Here is a 22,280-nt window from a genome sequence, read left to right as displayed (position 1 = left end):
TTCAGAGGTTTATCGGGTTTCCATGCGCATTTCCACGGCATCACGTGCTGGTGAAATGCACTCCGTTTGCAACTATCGCGGGACGAAGTGGGACGCACGAGGAATGGATCGACCAGCGAAAGCGTTCCATGCATTTGGAAGGAGCAGTGGTGTGCGGATTCCTTTTCCAACATGTTCGCCGTTGCCACGTCAACCATGTCTTGAACCGTGTCCATTTTCCCAACACCAAGGCGATTTTTTTGCAAATATTTCGTCCTTTTCACCACATCCGACATCCCGCTGCAACTCCCATTCTTTCATTGCAATATCAAATTTTACAAGGAATGCATTTCGACCAGGTCGCGACGATCAAGAGTATCAGCTGCCCTCGATCGTGCAGAGGAGTTTTCCCGACCCATCTCGCCCTGTCACGTCGGCTGTGTTCGTTATCAGAGGCTGGAGTGCGAGCGCTGGCCCTATCACTCGTCGCTTGCGTACGTGGTCTGGTCAAAATATCTCGTTTCTGGAAAATTACTTGTGTTTTTGTAGAAGACATTTGACATGTGTGCAACCACATCCGACCACGTAGCCGAATTCCACCAACGGCATTCCCGTCGTCGAACGCGCAACGAACGTTCGCGAGTGCTTTCCAGCCTGACCAGACTTCGGAGCCGTGCTGGTGCGACAGTAGATAGGTCTGGTAGTTGCAGATCTTTGACACGGGCGCGGACGGAATTGGTTGTCGAGGGGGGATGGTGCTGCCATCGGGGAGTGAGATGCCCGGCCTCGTGCCATGCGAGGGCGATCGTACACCATGGTGACCCGATCGTGATACAAACTGCGCTGACGAGTGCATACACCACTCGCAAGGTTGACACGGCGTACGAGATGCATGACATTGAATGCGAGTCCACGTCGCTTGGCGTTCGACAACGACAGAATGCCCAGAACCATGACGTTGCCACTCAAGCAGGCTCGCATACCTTCAGGAGCGTGCTGTCATCGATGATCCGCATGCATGGACTCGTGATAGAGCTGCTCATGTACTCCATCATCGATCGCGGCGTCGACATCGCCGAGCATGGCAGGTTGCCTCAGCACCGGCACACCAGTCCACCTCTCCGACAATCGGGTGCACGCGGTGCCCGTGCAATGTGGTTGTACCTAGTAAGAATAGAAATTTTAGATTTATATGATACATTTATCTTGAATTGAAGCAATGCTGACTTGTATATATCTGAAAATTGTATTCTTTTGCTTTGAAAATGTCATATCTATATTAAATCACCATGGATTTTTATTCTAAATCAATGCGTTTTCGATGGTGTGTTGCACCTCAAGGCGGTACATTTTAATGCAAAACGTGAAACTCGATTTGCGGGTAGGGGATCTTTCTTCCACCAAAACGATACACGATCCGACCGCGGGTCATGCGACCCCTGCCGCTCCTTGTGCTTGTAGCGGCATGGGCGAAGCATGCAGCTTCGTCCGCTCTAGAATTCCTGCCGGTGCTTAATATATTCCATGCCGTCAACTTGTACCAAGAGTCGTCGTTGTAGGTTGACCCATACTTGGCATGCACGGAAGATACCGCGAAGTCCCTGTCAAACATCCAACTGGCGCCCACCGTGGCCGCAACGACTCCCATCTACGTTATGGTACGCTTCTCGTCATGATGCATATGGTGAGTCGATCAACATGTGTATATCTTGGTGCGAACAGATCACAGCCCAGCACGGCTCGTTTCGCGTTGGATCGCTGGACGGCCCATGGAATCGATCGCGACTTCTGTGCGACTTGAACACAGCTCCAGTCCCTGCCGCTACAGCATCGCTCACGGCACCGCCTCATGTTCACTTGCTTTTGTTCGAAGCCGCGCTCTCGACGGCCAACGACATATTTCGTAGCATGGAGTACCTGCCTGATGCCAACTACAACTTTGACTGGGCGGCAGGAGCCACATTGCCATGGCCATTATGCCTTCATCCCCAGCAGTCCCTCGAGAGCATCCGCGTCTCTGCCATCGAGTCCGCGCTGTTGTCTTCGTTGCCTCTTCCATCGTGCAGCTCGATCCAGAACAACAGGACACCACCATGGGACATCGGCGCTGCCACGTTGGACTGGCCCGTCTCCGTCGCCGCTGTCAACGACCCGCCAACCTTGAATGGCGTGCCGACTTCCTTGACTCTCACCTACACTAGCGATTCCATGTCATGCGCGCGCTTTCCACCCGACATTGTCGTTGCCGACATCGACGTCGATGAGGTGCCTGGCGGTGGCCAGCTTTCCATTGTTCTGGACATCACGTCACTCGACGCAGCCGCGTCGAGCAGTGTGCAGATGGCTATCGATCGCACATTTGCCGTGGGGAAACTCGTCGCCGTCGTCGACGCGGCGACTCGTAGCGGCACTTGCAGAACCAACGCGACGCACGTCGAGTCGGCCTCCGTCCAACTCCGAGGCAGCATCTCAGCACTAAACGACTTCCTACCCCATGTACTGGTGTGTGGATCGGCCAATGCAACTCTGCACATGACAGTATCGGACAGCGGAGGGTGTGGCCAGCCTGGTCCTGCTACAGTTGCCGCATCATTCGCTGTGGTCGCTTCGCCACCGCCGGTGCAATCGACCGCTGCCAACCATGTCTTCGACACTCCGTTGGCGCCGCTAATCGTCCCGGACGCGACGTTAGCCACGCCATTCATGCCGCGGTGGCTATCGTCGACGCCATTTACGATTCAGACGACTCGAGCGGGATCCGTGGGGTTTTCCGTGCCACGACAAACGGATGCGTTGGCCGTGGAGACCCTAGCGTTTGAGCAAACTCTGACCATCGCTCGAACTCCGTCGCGACGCCACGTCGTACAAGTCGGTGTGCCATTCGCCAAAGAAGTGCAGCACATTGCTATCGTGGCGACTGCACCCACCGCTGTGGATGAAGCTGTTGTCGAGTTGGTGTTTGCGGCGCTTGGCATGACCTCCACCGCGATCGTCGACTTGAAGCACGACGTCGATCCGGGCGACCTTGCCAGGGCACTTACCGACTCGTGGACCAACGCCGGTCGCGTCCACGTGTCCAAGCTTCTTCCGACGGATTCGCTCGGCAGCGTGACGTGGTCCATCACGTTTGATACACTGGCTGGGTCGACGCTTCCGCTGGTGCAAGCCGCCGCCGTCCACATGTCCCCCGGCGCCACTGTCGCCGTGACCAGCCGCACCAAGGGGTCGCAAGAACCGCCCACGACGCTCGTCGACCTCGCCGGCGTCGCGGACGGGTCCTACGTGCTTGATATCCAAGTGGATGGCGATTGCAATAGCGTCGGCAACCCACGTCGGGACGTGTTCTCGACGTCACAACTGTTTCTGCACTCGACGCGTGCACAAATCCAGGCAGCGGTGCAGCTGCACCCTGACGTCGACGTTGTCGTTGTGTCTGTTGTCAGCGCCACATCGTACGAGCTGTCGTTTGTGACCAATGTGTACTCGGCCAAGGCGTGTGGCGTGGTTGTTGCGCCGCGGTACTTTCAAGGGGCTGGTCGGCAAGCGTGCTGGGACTGCGTGCCAGGCATCACGTCCGCTGGCGTCACCACGACCCACATGGGCAGCCAGAGTGTCCACCCGACCGACGCGTGGCGCTTTGTCCGTGAGGTGTCGAGCGGCACGTTTCGGGCCACCGCGTGGCTCCCTATCGTTTCGAATCCCGAGACGGTCGAATCCGCGTTGGCGGCGGTCGTGTCCGACGTGGACGCTGGTTTAACGCCGCGGCAGGACGTCCACGTCACGACGGTCGACTGCGCGGAACCGACCATGGCCTGCACGTGGCTGGTCGACTACACGGGCACGGTGATGACGGCCGAAGTGTCGGCCGACGCAACGTTGAAAGGCGTTGCGATTCTTCAAGACGACATCGTACAAGCGTCCCCCGTGCCATGGACCACAGCGTCCACGATTATCCTCGGCGACGACATTTCGACCTCGGCCGCCGCGATGGTGTCGTCGGACCATGCATTGACAACGCTTTTGTCGGCGTGGTGCCAATGCGACACCGTCACGGCCACGACGACGGCTGCACGGGCCGACGAGCACGCGTGGGTCGTTCGAACTGCCGCACGGCAGCAATTGACGGTCACGAGCGTCTCCAACACCATACGAGCCGCCGTGACGCCGGTGGCGTCCGTGTTTGAGCCCGCGCCAGTCCACCACGTGGCGCTGCTCGTGGACCCGACTCCGTTCGAGTCGCCCAGCGTCCTGCCGCATGCTACCATTGTGTGCAATGCCGTGGGAGGTACGTTCTCGTTGGCATGCCAGGCGGACGAAACCCCGCCGCTGGCGTTTGACACGTCGATGGCTGAGCTTCGCGATGTCCTGGGCGCGTCGCTGTCCGCCACGATGTCGACGACGTACGTGGCGGTCTCGTCTGGCGATCCGGCCGCGCCAGTGTGTTCCGACCCGCCCCACCCCGTCACGATTTGGTTTGGCGTGCCGGGGGTGCAAGAGTGGACTGTCGAGTCGCCAGTGCAGCCCGCGATCCACGCGCTAACGTGGACATCTGCCGCGTCCACGATAACGGTGGGCGTGCGATTTGCGTTTCACGGGTATGTGGCGACAACGACGTTGACGTTGGCCGCCGATCGATCGGCGGCGACCGCCGCCGCACTGAAGCGACAACTCGAAGCGATGGCCACTGTCGGCGTGTCCGTGGACGTGGCTGCTCAACCGCGCAGCACGGATCGCGGTGGCGCGTCGACGCCTTCCAACGAGTACACGTGGTGGATTACGTTCACGTGCCTGCATGGCCCGGTCCAGTCTCGACTCGACGTGGTGGACGCCACCACCGTGACGACTCGCGAGATCCAGCAGAGTACTCGATGGAACTCGCAATTGACGCTCACCGTTCGCTACGATGCCGTCCCGGCCTTTGGGACGTTTCGCATCCGCGTCGCTGGGCAGTCGGCGGCGGGCACGACGCAGCAAGTGTGGTTTGGCGCGCCCGCAGCGCACGTCCAAGCCGCGCTGGACGAACTCGCGCCCACGATTGGACTTGTTCGCGTCGAGAGGACTCCAGCAAGTGTGCAGTCGTCGCAGTGGACAGTCGTCTTCCTGACCAACGCCGACCCGGCCTTGCAAGTGACCATCTTGTGGAACGATCATCCGAATCCGAGTTTGTCGGCATGTCCGGACTGCATCGCGCCGACTTCGCCGTACACGGACACGAACGCTCCGCTCGCTTCGGTGACCACAGACTACGTCGCCGACCGGCCATTCGCGGCGGCAACGATTCAAGTTGTCGATACAACACCGCCGTCGGCGCACGTGACCATACCAGTGACGTCGAGCGCGGCCGCATTGCAATCCGTGCTTCGAACGCTGGAACCCACCGTCGTTGTGACGCAGACAGCGGCCACCCCCCAGCGAACGTCCTGGTCGATCACGTTTCCGTCGTCCAGAGCTGTATTTCCATCGTGGTCGGTGGTTGCGGCACCGCAGTCGCGACTCGAGGTGATCGTTCGAACGGTGCTAGCCCCCGCACGCGGGTACGTCGGCCGTCCGCCCCGCCTGACCATCCAGCCAGCTCTCCTTCGGTTTCCCACGACGTCGGACATGGTGGCCACCGTGACTGCATCCGCGTCACCGCTCGACGACGCCGTCGCCAGGCACATTGTTCAAGTGTGCACCAAAGTGATGAGCATCGCCACGTACCAGCGCATGACCATCGACGTGGCCGACACAGCCCTTCTCCATGGATCGTTCATGCTGACAAACACCGCCACTGGCCGCAGTGTGCTCGTTTCCGCCACGGCGACCTCGGCGCAAGCCGCGCTGGTGGTGGTGGCCGGTTTGCAACTCCACGTGGCCACGCTCGTGAAATCGACAACGGCGACCCGGGTGCAATTCGACATGGTGCTGCATCCGTCGGCAGGCAACGTCCCAGCTTTGTCTTTATCGTTCGAGAACGTCCAGGGGTCGGCCATCACGGGCTCGTCCGTCGTGGTCGTCACTCCTGGCAATGCAATCGGTGGCTCGCTCGCGTTGGTGCTGAATGGCAACCCGCAGCGCCCACTGCCGGTCGACAGTTCGAGCGCCACGCTCGAAGCGGCCCTGTCTCCGATGGTGGAATCGGTGGTTGTGCAGCCTTTGGGCGCCAAGACGGCATGTTGGCGCCTCGAGTTTGCCGCGCCGGTCGACGTGGATGTCGTCCGGGAGAGTTCTCGAGCGGTTGCCGGGTTGACAGGCATCGGGGCCGACGTCGCGATCCAAGTCGTGCAAGCCATGCCAGCCTTTCGACTTCGACAAGTGTCCGACCGGAACGCGCCGTCGGGAGGTGCCGTGACGCCGCCGCTATCGTTTGTCGGCACGACAGCCACCCGCCTCGAACGTGTGCTGCAGGCCACGTTTGCCACGTTTGCCAACGTCGTCGTGGGGACGCATGCGTCGACCACGTCTCGGACGACAGGATGGTACCTCAGTAACGTCACGGCATTGCACTTGCTTCAAGTGGTTTGGGACGCCGACGCTAGTCCGTGGATGTCGATTGTTCAGTTTTACACGGGAAATGTTTCGGTCACAACGTCGTCGATGGCTCTGCCGTCGATGCACTACCAGCCCATCGCCTTGTCCGACCGATTCCAAGTCGATTCGTTCGTCGTGCAGCCCCTTGGCGGTGGTCAGCGACGCGTGCAGGAGATTTTTGTGTCCGCCGCGACCGCTGGCCACGTCGTCCTCCACACAAAGCATCCCCGGCCACTACAGTCGCCCAAACGTCCGGCGCGATTGTCGCGCTGGGTGGAGGTGGTTGTCCTCGCCAACGCGACGCTCCACACGACGGCGGCGCGGCTTCCCGTGCCGCCGACGTGGCGTGTGCGCCAAGCGATGTTGAGCGTCTCCGGCGCGACGATCAACGGCAATACGTCCGTGTCCACCGTGTGGACGGATGTTGGTGTCGGGCACTTGAACCTTGCGTTCGACCGAACGATGCTGTTTCCCAACGCGAAGGTTGTGTGGCGTCGTGGGCAAGTGGACCAAGTCGCCGTGAATCGAGTGGCCGGCACGATGCGATCGGTGGTGGTGCTGTCGATTGTCCCGACGGGGGCTGGGCCAGTCACAGGCCACTTCCAGCTCACGCTGCGCCTCAAGGAAGCGTCATGTACTACGCCGCCCATGCCGTACCCCGTGACAGGGGCCAGTCTGGACGCGGCATTTGCCGAAGTGCAAGCTCGCTGTGGCTCCGGGACGGTGCCTCGTGCGCAAATTGTGACCATGACGTTTCCCTTTCCTGTCGCGCTCGTGCGGCCGACCGACGGCGACATGGTCTGGTCCACCCAAAGCAATCAGCGAACAACCGCTCTACCGATTCAAGTGTCGGCGGCCGCGTTGCAGTCGGCTCTCCGTCAAGCCACTGGGTCGACTACCCTAGTCGTCACGAAAACGCACGTTGACGCCGTCACGGTGCAGTATCAAGTCGAGGGCGCCGGTGGTGCGTTTTGGTTTTCGATGCCTGTGCTCCGATGGTTGGCGGGACCCGATACCGTGGTCGCGACCGCCGCGTCGTCGGCATGGCAAGCGGCATGGGCTCTCGCCACTGCATCCGCGTGCACCAGTCAAGCGTGCACGGTGCAATTTCTTCAGGACGTCCCCGACAGCGTCGCCGTCGCGTCGAACGACCTTGTCGACCACTCCCCAACAGCACTCGGTGGAAACGGCATCTTCGTGCGCCGCCCAACGATTGAGCTTGACGCGCCACAGCTGCCTCCGTTTCAACTGTTTGTGAACGATGCGCTCGTCAGCACGACGGATGCGCACTGGGACGCATCCAACTTGGAGCGTCGACTCGCCGGCGTCGTGGACCTGTCGGTTGACACACTCGCGCCGCGTGCAGCGCACTCGACGGCGTGGCAAATTACGTACACAAGCGCCAGTCGACTGCGCTTTCGTGTTGCACCGAGCAGCCTGTACACACTGGCCATTCAACCGATCGAGACGGGCGAGAACATCGCGATGGCGGTGCTCAACTTGACCGTGGACGACTTGCCACCGTGGTCGGTGCAGTGGCCGCTTGGGCGAGTTGCACCAAGATCGGACAAACCCACAGCCGTTCCTGCGCCGTCAGTGGATGCCGTATGGCCTCGTTTCAATTTCGCCGGCGCGCTCCAGAACGGATCGTTGCTGACCGTGCTTCCAGGGCAGTCGGTTCAAGTGCCGCTACAACTGGTGGACGTTGGCTCTGCCACAACGGCAGCCAGGACGTGGCAGGTCGTGCGAATGCAGTTGGAGGCTCTTCATGGATGGTTATGGTGGGATATCGCCACGCGCAATCATGTCCAGTACATGGTCGGGTCAAAGAACGGCGGGCGTGTCCTGGCGATCGAGAGCACGTTTGGCAACCTGGCACAAGCGCTCTCGGGTCTGCACTACACGTCTCCGGCGTCCTTCTACGGGATGGACCTGGTCACGTTTGTGCTGTCTGGTCTCGATGCCGGCAACGGTCTTGGCTTGACGATCCAGCTCCACGTGGCGGTGCCACTAACGCTCGTACCACCCACGATTGTGTCGCTGTCGTCCACGCTGTTGGCTGTCGAAGACACTGCAGTCGTGCTACGAGGGTATCAAGCCAACTTTTCATCCACGACGCCATCCAATTGCTCGACGGCACTTGTGGTCAAGGTGTCTGCACAATCAGGGCGCGTGGTCACAGCTCACGCTGTACCTGACGGCGGCTTGCCACTCGAGTTGCACAGCACCGAACCACAGACTCCCGTCTCCATGACGGATGCCTGGTACCACCCCAAGGCAAACTTTTCAGGCATGGACACACTGTCCTTCCACGCCATCCAAACGGTGGCGTGCCCGGCCAAGAACGTCTCGTCCGAAGCGTTCCTGGACGTGTCGGTGTTCGTCGAGCCCGTGCCGGACCCGCTGGAGTTGATTTGGCCAGCGGCAGCCACTGTGTTCACCATCTCAACGTGGTCGAATGGCTGGCACGTGCTCCCGCCGGTCAAGTTGACCGCGGTGGACGCCGACGTGGCCTGGATCGCTCCGCCGTTGGCTGTGGAATTGAGCGCCACAGCACTGGAGGGCTCGGTGTCGTTTTCCAAAGCCAAGCCGACGACGTCGTCGGTGGTGTGTTCGGTCCAGGATGCGACGACGTATCTCGGCGGCCTCGTCTATGCCGTTCCTACGATTGCTACCACGTCTGGGACCCTGCCAGTCGGCATGGACCGCATCATCGTGTCTGCTCGAAAGTTTGGTTCGAACGAGCCGCCCGTCACCGTGGCGTTGAGCGTGTCGCTGCCGACCGCCCCAGCTCCTGCTTGCGCGGACTTTTCCGATGTCGAAGTCGACGTCCTAGAAGATTCGATCGTGGAGCTGCATCCGTTTGTCGTGCGACTCTGTCCCAACCACACAGTGGTCGCAGCGGTCAAACATGGATGGCTGTCGCTGCGCACCGATACCCCGTGGGTGAAACAAGTCACGCTTCCTAGCCAACGCACAGATCTCCAACTGCTGTACCAGCCCGCCGTCGACTTCTTTGGTCAGGACGCATTGCAATTGTCCTGTCGACATGGCCCGGCGGTGGTGTCGGTGTCGACGTTGCCACTGGCCGTGCATCCAGTGAATGACCCGCCAGCATGGATCGTCGCGGCGGAGCCAGTGCCTGTGGAGAATGCAACGACTTCAGTGTGCAATTGGTGGTCGCTGCGTGATGTGGATGCGTCCGCCACCACGCTGTACAGAGTTGAGATTGCTATCGACGACGCGGTGGGTCGGCTTGTCCTGCCTGCGTTTATGCCTGGCGTGTTTGTCGAGCTCGACCACGGGACAAAGATTGTCCTGCAAGGATCGCTCGGCCAACTCAATGCGTTGTTTGCGTCTTGTACAGTCAGCCTTGTCGTCGCCATGCCCACCACCATATCCACGAACGGAACGATTGCCCTGTGCGGGGAAGAAGTCGTGGACGACACCCCCAACCGGCACCATGACCCGCAATGCGCGTCGTTGCGCATCGCGGTCATGGCATCCACGGCGCCCAGATCGACCGGGCTTGTTGAGAATGTGCCGTCGCTCGAGTACACGTCCGAGTGGGTCGGCGTCGAGGACGTTCCTGGACCCGTCGTGGGGCTGTTCTTCGACGCCAGCGCGGCCACTGCGACGACATCGATGCGCTTTGTCGCGACGAAAGGGGTTGTCCTTGTGCATTCGTTTCATCCGTGTGTGCAGCATCTTGGTGCTGGGTGGATTGCTGGCGACGTGCTGTGCTTGCAAACCGTGTTGGCATCGACTGACGTGTGGTATCGCCCGCTTCCAAACGCGAATGGCCACGACGACATTGTCATTACGTACGGTCTGGACCGCGAGATGCGCATTCCCGTGTTCATTGCGCCAGTCGTCGACATCCCAGTGTGGGATGGTGGCCCCCATGTAGGAATAATCGCCTGGCATGTTTCGCACCACGAGAGCTCAGTGTCATGGACGGCAGGGCATCGCCGTTCGCTGCAGCTTGGCGACGACGACGCATTCTTTGCTTTGACCGTGCGGACAGCCTTCGGACGCATTGGGTTTGCGTTTATTCCAGGTCTGTCGTACCCACGGATCGAGCCGCTAGCCCTTGACGTCGTCGGTCGCCGAGCCCAATTGAACCAACTTGTCGCGTCGCTCGAGTACGTGGCAGTCGCGCGCGGCGTGAACGACACCATGACAGTGGCACTTGCCAACGCCACGACGTTGGCGATTCAAGTAGTCGTAGACGCAGCGCCCCTGTCGTTGATCGCGCACCCACTCGACGACGCGGGGAGCGCCGCCATCATGGAGACGGAATCGATGGCCCTGTACCGCATGGTCGAGCTGGTCGCGAATGGCTCGCCCTTGACTGAACGGCGGAATGTGACGGTCACGACCCGATTCGGCCTCTTGTCGTCGTCGGATTCGGCGGGACAACGTCCGATGCTCGAATGGCGCGACGTCCCCGACAAACTGCGTCAACTTGTCGAGAACCTAGTGTACACAGCGACCGCCCGCAGCGGGCAAAGCCACGCGTACGACGACGAAGTGCTGGTGCAGTTGTGGCATGTATCGTTGAGCAGCGTGGCATCTCACGTGCGCATTCCCATCCGAGTGACGCCATTTCGTGTCCCTGTATCCGTGGCATGCCCCCTGGAGCCTCAACTTGTACGGGAAAACGCACCGACGTCCATGGCGACGTGGTTTTCGATCCCTGGCGGCCCCCGTCCGAACCAAGTCACGCGCGTCCACATAACCAGCAGCATGTCCGGCACTCGACTTCAATTGGCATTCACGCCTGGCTTGATCGTGAGCTCGTTGTCGTGGATGGACGAGGTGTGGTTCCAAGGGCCAGCGTCGGCTGTGTCCGACGCGCTGTCCCGCGGGTTGTCGGTTCACACAAGCCAGAACGACACTGTCGCCGTGGCAGTGACTGCTGGCGACTCGAGCGCATCGTGTGCGGTGCACGTGGTCGTGCCCGACTCCAACCACCCTCCAACAATCCACTTTTCATCGCAGCCGACGTGGCATGTGTCCGTCGCCGACCCCGACACGACCAAAAGCGGCATCACCGAGTCCGTCGTCCTCGTTTCCATCAAGTCCACGACAGCGTCGTTCCAGCTGACGTCGACGTGGCCACCGACGATTGTGCACAGCGTACCGAGTCCGTTGTCTGCAGGTCCAGACGCGCTGACTGACGTGACGTTTCAAGTCGCTTGGAAAGACTCGAACGCCGTCCTGGCCGGTCTTCGTTGCGTTGCTGGCTACGGAGGACTCGATTTGTTTGTCGATGACCTTGGCCACGGCGTGCCGGCGTACGAGGCAAAGAACGTCAGCCAGTATGTGCCGTGCCAATTTGTGCGTGTTCCCAGCCAGCTCGTGGTCGTGGACGCGATCCCGACCAAGTCCAACCACGTGTCGAATTGGTCGTGCACTGCGAACAGGCCGTGCGCGCTGCCGAGGGTAGCGATAAAGTCGTCCAGTGCAGCTGAAATCGAGCACGTGACGACGTCGGGGCTACTGTCCTTTGTCCCTGAAGTCCAAACAATTCAAACGGAAATCTCGAATCCGTGGAACAGGATTGTCGACATTGTGCTGGGGGCGCCTCCACTATCACCTGCCACGCAAATCACTTTGCAAGTGTCCTGGACACAGCGTCGCGACGATCAAGTGCCGACGCCGACCTACTCGGCCACTGTCGTTTGTAGCGCTGCGGCAGTCGCGTCGCGGTTCGACGAGGTGACCGGGGCCGGGCCAGGACGTGGCGTGGACGAGTCGATGCAAGCCAAGCTCGAAAGCGTCTTGCCCATGCCAGTCCGCGTCTGGAGGGGTCCGTATGCGACGTGGAAGGTCGAACTCTTGCGAGACAATCAAGGCGAGGTGCTGTGGGTAGTAGACATAACGTTCGTCGGCGCCACCAACGGCCTCGTTGCGAGCGTGTTCACCAGTCAGCCGCCCGAAATCGTGACTGGTTCGTTCTCGTTGGCGTTTGCCGGGGCATCGACCCCGTTGTTGCCGGCTACGATATCGGCACTGGATATGCAGGCAGCGTTGGAATCGCTCCAGACCATCCAATTCGTCAGCGTTGTGCGAACAACGACCCCGGATGCTGCCGGCGGGTACACTTGGACGGTCACGTTCCTTCAGAGCGCCAACGGCGACGAGGGAAGCGAGACAAGTCTGCCGCTGTTGCAAGTGAACGCGACGTTGCTGCAACCGACCCCTGCCGCTCTGGCTGGAGCTGGGGTCGATCGAACCGTTGGGAACCAAGCGACTGTGAAGATTCAGCGCGTACAACGCGGGTATGGACGACCGCCAGCGCTCTACCACCTCAACTTGACAGGCACCCACGTCGACATGGTGTTTGATGTGGCACTGGTCGCAACGTCCCCGCTCACGTCCGCAACATTCACGCTCGTGTGGTGGCAGGGCAAAACCAGCGACTGGATCCAATTCAATGCGGTGGCCATGGCGTCTCAAGAACGCATGGATCGATCCTTGGGTGGTCGCGAGTCGGAATCGCTCGAGGCAAAGCTTGCGTCGGTGCTCCCGCCGTCGTCGACGACATCCATTACACGGACAGGACCCGATGCCAACAATGCGTTCACATGGCGAGTCACGGTCCGCGGCGCGCCGGCGTCGCTCCCTCTGCCCACCGTTGGCAGCTCGACCTGCGGTACCGTTTGTTCGGTTCAAATCACGTCGATTCAACAAGCCAACGCGATCGGGGGGTCGTTCGTTCTGAAGTTGGGCGCGGACGCGACTGCCCCCGTGGCAGTATCGTCGCCGTCGTTGGCCGATCACCTCACCTCCGCGCTGACGGCCCTCCCAGTCTTTGTTCAACTCGAGTTAAAAGTCATCGTGCGGACATCGCGTCGGGATTTGCAAGCGGGGTGTGGCGTTGTCGTCGCGTTCGTCCAGATCGATGCGGCATCCACTCCGCCATTGACTGTTGACGCGTCGGCGTTGACCGGGAAAGGAGCGACGGCATCCCTGACCACCGTAGACAACTTTGGCATGCCGGCCATGGTGTCGTGGGTAGTGATCGACGAAGGGCACACTGACCTGGTGCTGCGCCAAAAACACACGGGGCTCAACTTGGTCGTTGAAGGCACGGCGTTTGGCGTGAATGGCGTGTTGGCATCGCTGGCCTTTGAGTCGGTGCGATGGTACGGCGCGGTGGACATCACGATTTCTTTGCACGACCACGACGACGCAAGGGGCACGGCGGTGGTGCTCCCGATGGCAGTGTTCCAGCCGCCAAGTTCTGCCTTGTCGATCGAGTTGGATGGATTCACCAGCGTGATGGAAGATGCGTCGAACGTTCGACTTCCGCTGCGACTGAACGCAAGCGACGACTTGGCGCTGTACACCATGATAGGCATCTCGTTGACCGTGTCGCACGGCCGCCTTCACACAACTGCGTACGCAGCATCGCCGGGCATCGAGATGAATGTAGCAGCAGGCGTTGTGTCCAGTGTCCTCGACCACATCTACTACACTCCGCCACGCAACTTCCACGGCACGGAGCAGCTCGTGGCGGTCCTCAACAACAAAACGACAAGGGTGTTTCGATGGCACGTCGTCCCGGTGAACGACGCGCCGATTGTCCACATTGACGGGTCCGTCGAAGCGCCGTTTACCAGCGCATACTTTCCCGTGTTTGAAGTGCATTCCCCGCAAGACACGGTCGTGCACCTGCCTCGCATCTCGATCGAAGACGTCGACGACGGGTCGTCGCTACAACTGGCACCCGCGACGACCATAACGCTGATCGTCACGGCCACCGCCGGCAAACTAGCCGTCGCCACGTTGAATGGCATGCGCGTCGTCGACGAATCCGGCACGCGGCTGCACGTCGTAGGCACGGCCCTTCGCTTGAATGCTGCGTTGAGTGCAGTCACTTGCATGCCCCCAACACAGTTCACAGGAGAGATTCACATCAGTGTTTGGGTCCAGGACAGCGCCGGCGGGGCCACTCTGGAGCATGTGCGGCACGTCACCCTGCACATCGCGCCGGTGTATGCGCTGCCGCGTTTGAACGTTGGCCGCGCCGTGTACACTGCCATAGAGGACACATCTCTTGCGGTGACCGACGTCGCGGTCGCCGACGCCACCCCAACTGCACGTCCAACGGTCGGCCTAGTCCGTCGGTTGTACAAGTCCCTCGTGCTGCAACCAGACACGGACTTGGGGTTGCTTGCCAAGGACGACAACGAGTGGCGACTCAAGTTGGTCGACTCGACCGCCGACAACCCGCGGTGGTTTTGCTGGTTCCAAAATCGCCTGTACTTTGCCGCCACGTCGCTCCAGTACGGCCGGGAGCTGTTTGTATCGGACGTAGGCAGCGTCACGGAGGTGGCCGCGGACGTGAATCCAGGCTTTGCGTCGAGTTCGCCTCGGTATTTGACCTCGTTTCAAGGAAAGCTGTACTTTCAAGCGTCGGGGCTTGACCTCTCGTTTACGCTTGTGGACCGCATGCCGAGTGAAAGCGGGCCGTGCGTGGCAGGTCGCCGCACGAGCTCTGTCTCGCCCGACATTGTGTTTGTTGTCGGTCAGTCGAATGTGTGGCAGCCTGCCAAGACGTACGATTGTCCGGCGGGGTATGCTTGGATGACCACGGCCCAGGCCAAGGCTGCGTTCACCGACACGGGCAGCGCCACCACCTCGCCATCGTTTGTGTTTTGGAATCAATGCGGGTGGTCGCAGTACACGTACCAAGGCGTGTCCCGTAAGTGGTTTCGCTTTGCCGACTCGGCGGCGACGGGGGCGTTCAAGCATGCCGGGCGAGTCGACGGGCATCCCGTCGAGTACGGCAAGACAACGTCCGAATTCGCCGGTATCGTGTGTATTCGAGTGGTCGACGGCGCCGACGCCCCTCGCGAGTCTGTCCTGTGGCAATTCGATGGGCTCGTCGCCACCAAAGTGGACTTGGTCGGTGGAAATGGCATGGCGCTGCCGCCGTACACGTCCCCTCAGTTTCTTACGGTGCTCACAAGTGCGCCGTGGCTCGTCTTCCAGGCCACCACGACTGCGTTCGGCATCGAGTTGTACCGGACAAACGGCATTTCGACATTCGTGGACGACCTGAACTTGGGTCCTCGCAGCTCGCTGCCGTCCAACTTTACCGAGTTTCAAAACCGCTTGGTGTTTGCTGCCACGTCGGAGTCGGCAGGGCGGGAGCTATGGGCGTCTGCGTCGACGATTCAAGTTAGCAACGTCGGATGGGCTTACAACGTCGTCGGCGACATCGCCCCGGGCCCACCGAGCTCGAATCCGCACGACCTCGTCGTTTGCAACAGCCTTCTCTTCTTCACGGCCGACAACGGCGTGTCCGGCCGAGAAGTGTGGAAGTGGGATGGGGTTGCCGCGCCGACAATGGTGCAAGATCTGTGGCCAGGCGCCACGGGAAGCTCGCCGATGTCGTTGACGTGCTACAACAACAAGGTGTACTTTGCCGCGATAGCGTCGGCAGCGTTGGGAGTCGAGCTGTACGCGACGGCGGGCACGACCATTTCACTGGTCCACGACATTGCGGTCGGAGCTGGGAGCAGCTCGCCGTCCTTCTTAACGGTCCAATCGGTGATGCAAAGCAGTGCCGTGCGCACGCGGTTGGTATTTTGCATGACGGGCCCTCGATCACCCTTCAAACCTACCCAAACCTGCACGTGGTACCAGTCGGACGGCACGTCGGCCGGAACGATTCCACTATGGGACGCGACGTCTTCGTCGTTCGAGATGGACCCGGACTCGTTTCAAGTTGGCGCTGCGGCGCCAGGCACGATGGTCTTTCCTGTCGTTGTGCCGGCAACGCCCGCACCACGGACTGTTGCTGGCGGGGTCAACTTGACTTTGGACATTGCCGTGTCCATGGGCGCTGTGTCCATTGCACCGCTCACCGCCAGTCCGTCGTCGGTTCGAGTGGCTGTCCAGTCCCCACAACACCTGGCGCTGACGGGCTCGGTGCAAGCGCTGAACGTGGCGCTGCGTGGATTGCGCTTCCTTGCCCCACTCAACTTTCACAGCGATGCGTCCGCCGTGTTGTCGTCCCCGCCGTCCTCGGTGGACGACGCGTCAAGTCCTCTGATAGCGCTTCGACTCTACTTGACGTCCCAAGGCCAGTCGACGTCGGCGTCGGCGGCCATTTACGTCGATGCGCGGGACGACTCGCCCGTGTGGCTCGTTCCAAACAGTGTGATGGATCCAGTTCTTCGGACACTGGACAACTTGTCCCCGCGCATTGCGTCGATCGCGCCGTTTTCAATTGACCAGGACGCGTCGTGGACGTTTCCGCCGCTGCAGCTGCGGGCTGTGGACTGCATGAAGCACCCTTCGGTCGATGGATCGTACGTCGACGATGATGACGCAGGACGCCAGTGCACTCTCGACGTCGAGTTGCGTGTGCGGCATGGGGAATTGAGCGGGTGTGGGCGCGAGGCACCAGCCCCAACAATCCACTTGGTCGGCACCGTCCCCGTGCTCAACCAACTCCTCCGGCATGTTACGTATCGGCCATCGCCTCAGTATGTTGGGCCGGACGACCTCACATTGACCGCGACATTGGTGGCGTCGTCGACGGTCGTGTTGCCGATTCTCGTCAACGCGGTCAACACCGTGCCGTTCCTTGCCGTGCGTTCGCGTTACTTTGAAGTCGAAGAAGACCGCGTGCTTGTCCTGGACGGCCTCACGGCGGTGGACTCGGACGTTGGAGAGGTCCTTCGCGTGCAGCTGGACGTAGCGTACGGCACGGTCGCGCTCAAGTTTACAAGTGGAGTGTCTGCTATCCCTTCTTCCCAAGGCCGCCATGTTGAATTTTCCGGAGGGTTGCAGCAAGTCAACATGGCGCTGGCCAACATCACGTACGTGTCGGCGCAGCACTGGAACACGGACGTTGGCGACGACTACGACCACGTCACGATAACCGTGACGGACTTGAAGGCGGCGTCAACGTCGACGACCATCGACGTTCGTGTCTGGCCGACGCCAGACGACATTTTCATTTCGGTCCCGTCGGCGGCGGACGGCACCGCTGCTGGAACGCCCGTGAGCTCGATCGTTGCAGGCACGATTGTCGTCAACGAAGACGAAGTGCTGCATGTGGCGAATTTGGCCATCTCGTGTGTCGACGCGATGCCGTCCAGCGTGATCGCCGCGGCATTGTTTGTGACCCATGGCACGTTGGCTGTGGACATCGTCCCCGGTGTGCTGGCAGAGGCCGCCGCCAGCGCCCGTCAAGTGTCCTTGATGGGCTCGTACGACCGAATCAATCAGGCGCTGGCAACGCTAACGTACCAAAGCCATCGCAACTACGTTGGGTCGGACGTGTTGCACGTGTCGGTGCATTCCGTGATGGCAAGCGACGACGGCTGGGACGTGCCGAGTCTCCCTGGTCAGCGCCTTGTTCGACTGGAAATCGTGGGCGTCAACGACCCGCCAACGTGGTCGTTTGCAGATCAACGGTCTGGTTTGTCATCGCCAGGGGCGTCGCCGATCGCGCCGACGTTTAGGCTGGCCCTGTCCAAGTGGCAGAACGGCTTGCACCTCGATGGCGTGTCGTTTCATGACGTGGATGCTGGGCCAAGCGATCTGCTCGACGTCACGATCGATGTCAAGGTCGGGTCGGTCACGTTGAGCACCCTCGCGTCGCTTCCAAACGTCGTCGTCGTGGACGGAACCGGCATTCGCGATGCGTACGTGGTGTTGCGAGGGACTGAAACGAGCCTGAATGCTGCGCTGCGCGGCCTTGTCTACTTTCTCGACTACGATGCGTACCATGCCACACCCTTCACCGACAGCGCGACCCATCGTCCGCAAGTCGTCCTGACCGTGGATGATTTGGGCAATGCTGGCGCCGTTGGTGGCCCGAATGTCGTGTCGACCACACTGCACATTCAAGTCGACTCGATGGCGAATCTGCCACCTGTGCTCGTCGCCGTGTCGCCGGTGCTGGTGGCCGAGGAAGACGTGCGGCAGAGCTTGAAGGGCGTGGTTCAAATCTCCGACCCGGACATGGACCGAACGTTTGGCGCGTTGATGGAGTTGACGGTCGACGTTGCCCATGGTCATGTCGTCATCACGTCGGACTTGGGCATTCAAAAGATGGTGGACGGCCACCGGGTCGTTGTCCGGGGAGCACTCGACCACGTGCAGTACGCTTTGGACTCGAGCTACTACATCGGTGCCATCGATTGGTTTGGCCACGACGCGATCACGCTGACCGCCAACGATCTCGGGGCGACTGGCGGCGCTCACACTACGACCGTCGTCGTGCCAGTCCATGTTGCCAGCGTCTGCGACGCGCCATCGTGGCGTGTTCCAATGCTAAACCCGACGGCCGCAGCCACTCATTTCCTTCAAGTGGTCGAAGACCATCCCTTGTACGTATCCCTCGACGACGTCGTTCTAGCTGTGTACGACCCAGAATTCGATCGCATGGGCCACACGAGGCGCATCACACTGACGCTGCAAGCCACGTTTGGCGGGCTCATGCTGCCGTCGACAAAAGGGCTGCGCGTACTCAGCCCGCCCGTCGTGCATCCGTCGTTGCCGCCATTCTTCTACTCGTCCGTGTCGGTGCAAGGCACGGTAGCGGCGCTGAATTTGGCGCTGCAAGCACTTGTGTTCAAGTCCGCGCGCGACTGGACGTCCCATGCTTTGAACGCTGGCGTGCAATACGACGTGGTCAAGCTGCAGTTGCAAGGCGAGTTCTGCGACTCGGACACGACTCTGGACGACGTGATGACGTTGTTTGTGGATGTGCTGGCAGCCAACGACCCGCCGACCATCACGTTCCTCGACAAGCTGTGGGAAACGTCAGAGGACACACCGTTGACCCTTGGGCACCTCCCCGTGAACGATGTCGACTCGAATGTGCTCCAGGTCACTGTGTCGTGCTCGAACGGGTGGGTGTCGCTCTCTGGCCCGGCAACGTTGTGGCGACAGGCCGGCAATGCATCGCTGGATGCTACCGCGACGATCCAAGGCACGGTGCTGGATTTGCAAGCGACGACTGTTGTGTTTACGCCAGCTCCAACGTATTCTGGGAGCGCATTTGTCCAAGTCAACGTATCCGACCTCGTGGCGCCGACGGTGTCGACGACGTTGGACATTCGAGTGCTGCCGGTGCTCACGCCCATGCAAGTCCTTGTTCCTTCGGCAGTCGTCCAGGTGAACCCGTCCACATCCGTGAGAGTGCCGACCGTGGCGCTGCCGCCAGTTCTCCTTCCAGCAGCTCCCGTGTACGTGCCACCGACGCCGTCGTCGCTTTTCAAGAGCGAGCTGATCCAGCCTGACACCAAGTTTGGGTTGTGGGGCGTCGGTGAGAACTGGCAAAGCACTCGCGTGCGCTCGTCCGGTTCATCGCCGACGTTCTTCACCGCGTTTCAAGGCCGCATTTTGTTCCAAGCCACGGATGCCACGTACGGCTCGGAGCTGTGGCAGTCGGATGGGCAGGTCACGATGCGGCTGTCCGACTTGATCCCTGGACAAGGCAGCGCATCCCCCACACACCCCATGGTGTTTTCCTCCGACTCGAAGGTGTACTTTGCCGCGGATGGGCTCGATCTGTCGTGGCGCCCCCCGGCGCATTTGCAGGATGCGTGCCAAGGAGTTCGTCTGAGTTCGTTTCACGGACGAGGTAGCGTGGCCTTTGTCGTTGGCCACTCGACAACGTGGCAGCCCAACGCAGTACGTCCGTTTGTCCATGGGCTCCGTCGCTGACGATTGCCGTAGGTATATGAATGCCCTCCCGGGTACTTGTGGGCCTCGACGGCCCAAGGCATGGACTTGTTTCGAACGGCGCAGGGCACGGACGAGATGTCGGCGGTCCGCGCGCCGCCGTTCACATACTACAACCAGTGCGGGTGGCAAGGGTACACGTGGGGCAGCCAAGTGCGCGAGTGCTTTCGATTCTCCGACTCCAAGGTACAAACGGGCACAAGCTCCGTGTGTGTGTGGCTGACGGGCCATGCTAGGCCACGGGCGCGTGCAAGCACGCTGGCAAACGCGAGTCGTTCCGTGTTGAACTCGGCAACTTTTCGCCGCAAGCGTTTGCCGGGATTGTGTGCGTGCAGCAGCCGGCGGTGGCGCGGACGGCGTACGGCCGGGAACTCTGGTCGTATGACGGGACCACGTTCTCCCGTGTCGGCGACTTGAATCCGGGACCGGCGGGGTCGAACCCAGCGTTTATGACGGAATTCCAAAACACGATCGTGTTCCAGGCCACGGACCACGACCGCGGCGTCGAGTTGTGGGTATACGACGCTGCGTCGGGCGCGGCAGCCCTGGCCGTGGACATTGAGGCCGGGAATCGCAGCAGTTTCCCCAAGTTCTTTACGGTCTTCCAGTCCACCACTGTGTTTTTCACGGCCGAGACGGCGGCGTTCGGCGCCGAGTTGTGGATGTTTGACGGGACCGTTGCGGCACTGGTGGCGGACGTGTGCGTCGGTGTGTGTTCGTCGTCGCCGGCGTCGTTAGCGGCGCTTCCGTCGTGGCTTGTATTCCAAGCGAGCGACGGAACGCACGGTGCGGAGCTGTGGCGGACCGACGGGATCACGACAACGCTTGTCATGGACATTTTTCCTGGCCCCGACGGCAGTACCCCTACCGGCATGACTGTGTACAACGGACGAGTGTACTTCAGCGCGACGGACGGGACGGCTGGCCGCGAGCTGTGGGTCACGGACGGAACGGTGACGTCGATGCTGGTGGACCTGCAGCCCGGGTTCCAAGGATCGGCCCCGTCGTACTTTACCGTGGTGTCGCCGGGCACTCGGAGCAGCGTCGCCGTGCCGCCGATGCTCGTCTTCATGGCCACGAAGGACGGCGTGGCGAGTCTGTGGAGCATCGAGAGCATCTCCGGCGCCGTGCCCACGCGACCGCCGACGCTTCTGGTCGCAAATGTCCATGTGGATGTGGCTGCAATGGGTCAGATGCCACAGCCGGCGGGATTCGGCATTGCGGGAAACACGTTGTACTACCCCGCGACAGCAAACGACCAAGATAGTCTGTGGGCGAGCAAGGTGCAGAGCGCATGGATGACAACGCCAAGCCCGTGGGTGTCGAAGCGGCAGTCGATCTTCATCCAGGACGTGGACAAACTCGGAACGGACATTCAAGTCGAGCTCAACTGCTCGCAAGGTTTGCTGACCCTAGCCGACATGACGCTGGTCAATTTCGTTCGCAGCTCCCGCCGAGATAGCCCCCGCATCGTCGTTCAAGGCCCCGTCGTCGCTGTGAATGCCGCCCTCCGCGATGTTGTGTACACGGCCGCAACGAACGCGACGGGCAGCGACGTGATTCGCATCACCGTGTGGCGCGTTGGCGCTGGCGAATCCTGGATGCGCCCCGTGTCCAACACGATTGCAGTGGCCTTTGTCGGCGACGACTAAACGACAGACCAGCGCGGCTGCAGTTAATTCAATACATATTCCAGCAGCTCCTCCACACGCTGACACAGCGTCTACGTCGGCAGAGGTGAGCTCGCCGACAAAGGATCGACGCTGTCGCCGCGGTCGAGTCGATGGGCATGGAGCTCGTGCTACCAGCCCAAAGCACCCTCGAAACCAGTACATCACTCCGCTCTTGAGACAAAGCGGCGGTGCCCTCTGCGACTTCAGAGGGCAGGGCACCGTCGTGTGGTTGGGTGGAGGATAAAGGAGGCTCGACGTCGAGTGGGTCGCCATCTCGCCCCGAAAACAAACGCGATGAGTGCTTGCTGTTTGCGATCGGTGCCGACAGCTGTGGCCAGCGCGTAACCACCGGTCGTTGGTGCGCGCAGGTGCCACTTACTTCCACGAGCAGCCACC

General features: G+C 60.9%; 1 protein-coding gene across 1 annotated transcript; it reads left to right on the top strand.

Moving 5' to 3' along the window:
- Window positions 1-1,391: 1,391 nt before the first annotated feature.
- H310_02520 (hypothetical protein) lies at window positions 1,392-21,863 on the top strand (the record flags this gene model as incomplete). Its single annotated transcript, XM_008866054.1, has 5 exons — window positions 1,392-1,487; window positions 1,539-1,637; window positions 1,702-20,160; window positions 20,206-20,397; window positions 20,448-21,863. Exons 1-5 carry the CDS (start codon window positions 1,410-1,412, stop codon window positions 21,861-21,863), a joined length of 20,244 nt encoding a protein of 6,747 aa, XP_008864276.1. The 5' UTR covers window positions 1,392-1,409.
- Between the last annotated feature and the right edge of the window lie 417 nt (window positions 21,864-22,280).

This window comes from Aphanomyces invadans, assembly GCF_000520115.1.
Source record: "Aphanomyces invadans strain NJM9701 unplaced genomic scaffold supercont1.4, whole genome shotgun sequence".
Classification (NCBI taxonomy): domain Eukaryota; phylum Oomycota; class Saprolegniomycetes; order Saprolegniales; family Verrucalvaceae; genus Aphanomyces; species Aphanomyces invadans.
This window is presented reverse-complemented; position numbering and strand designations above follow the sequence as displayed.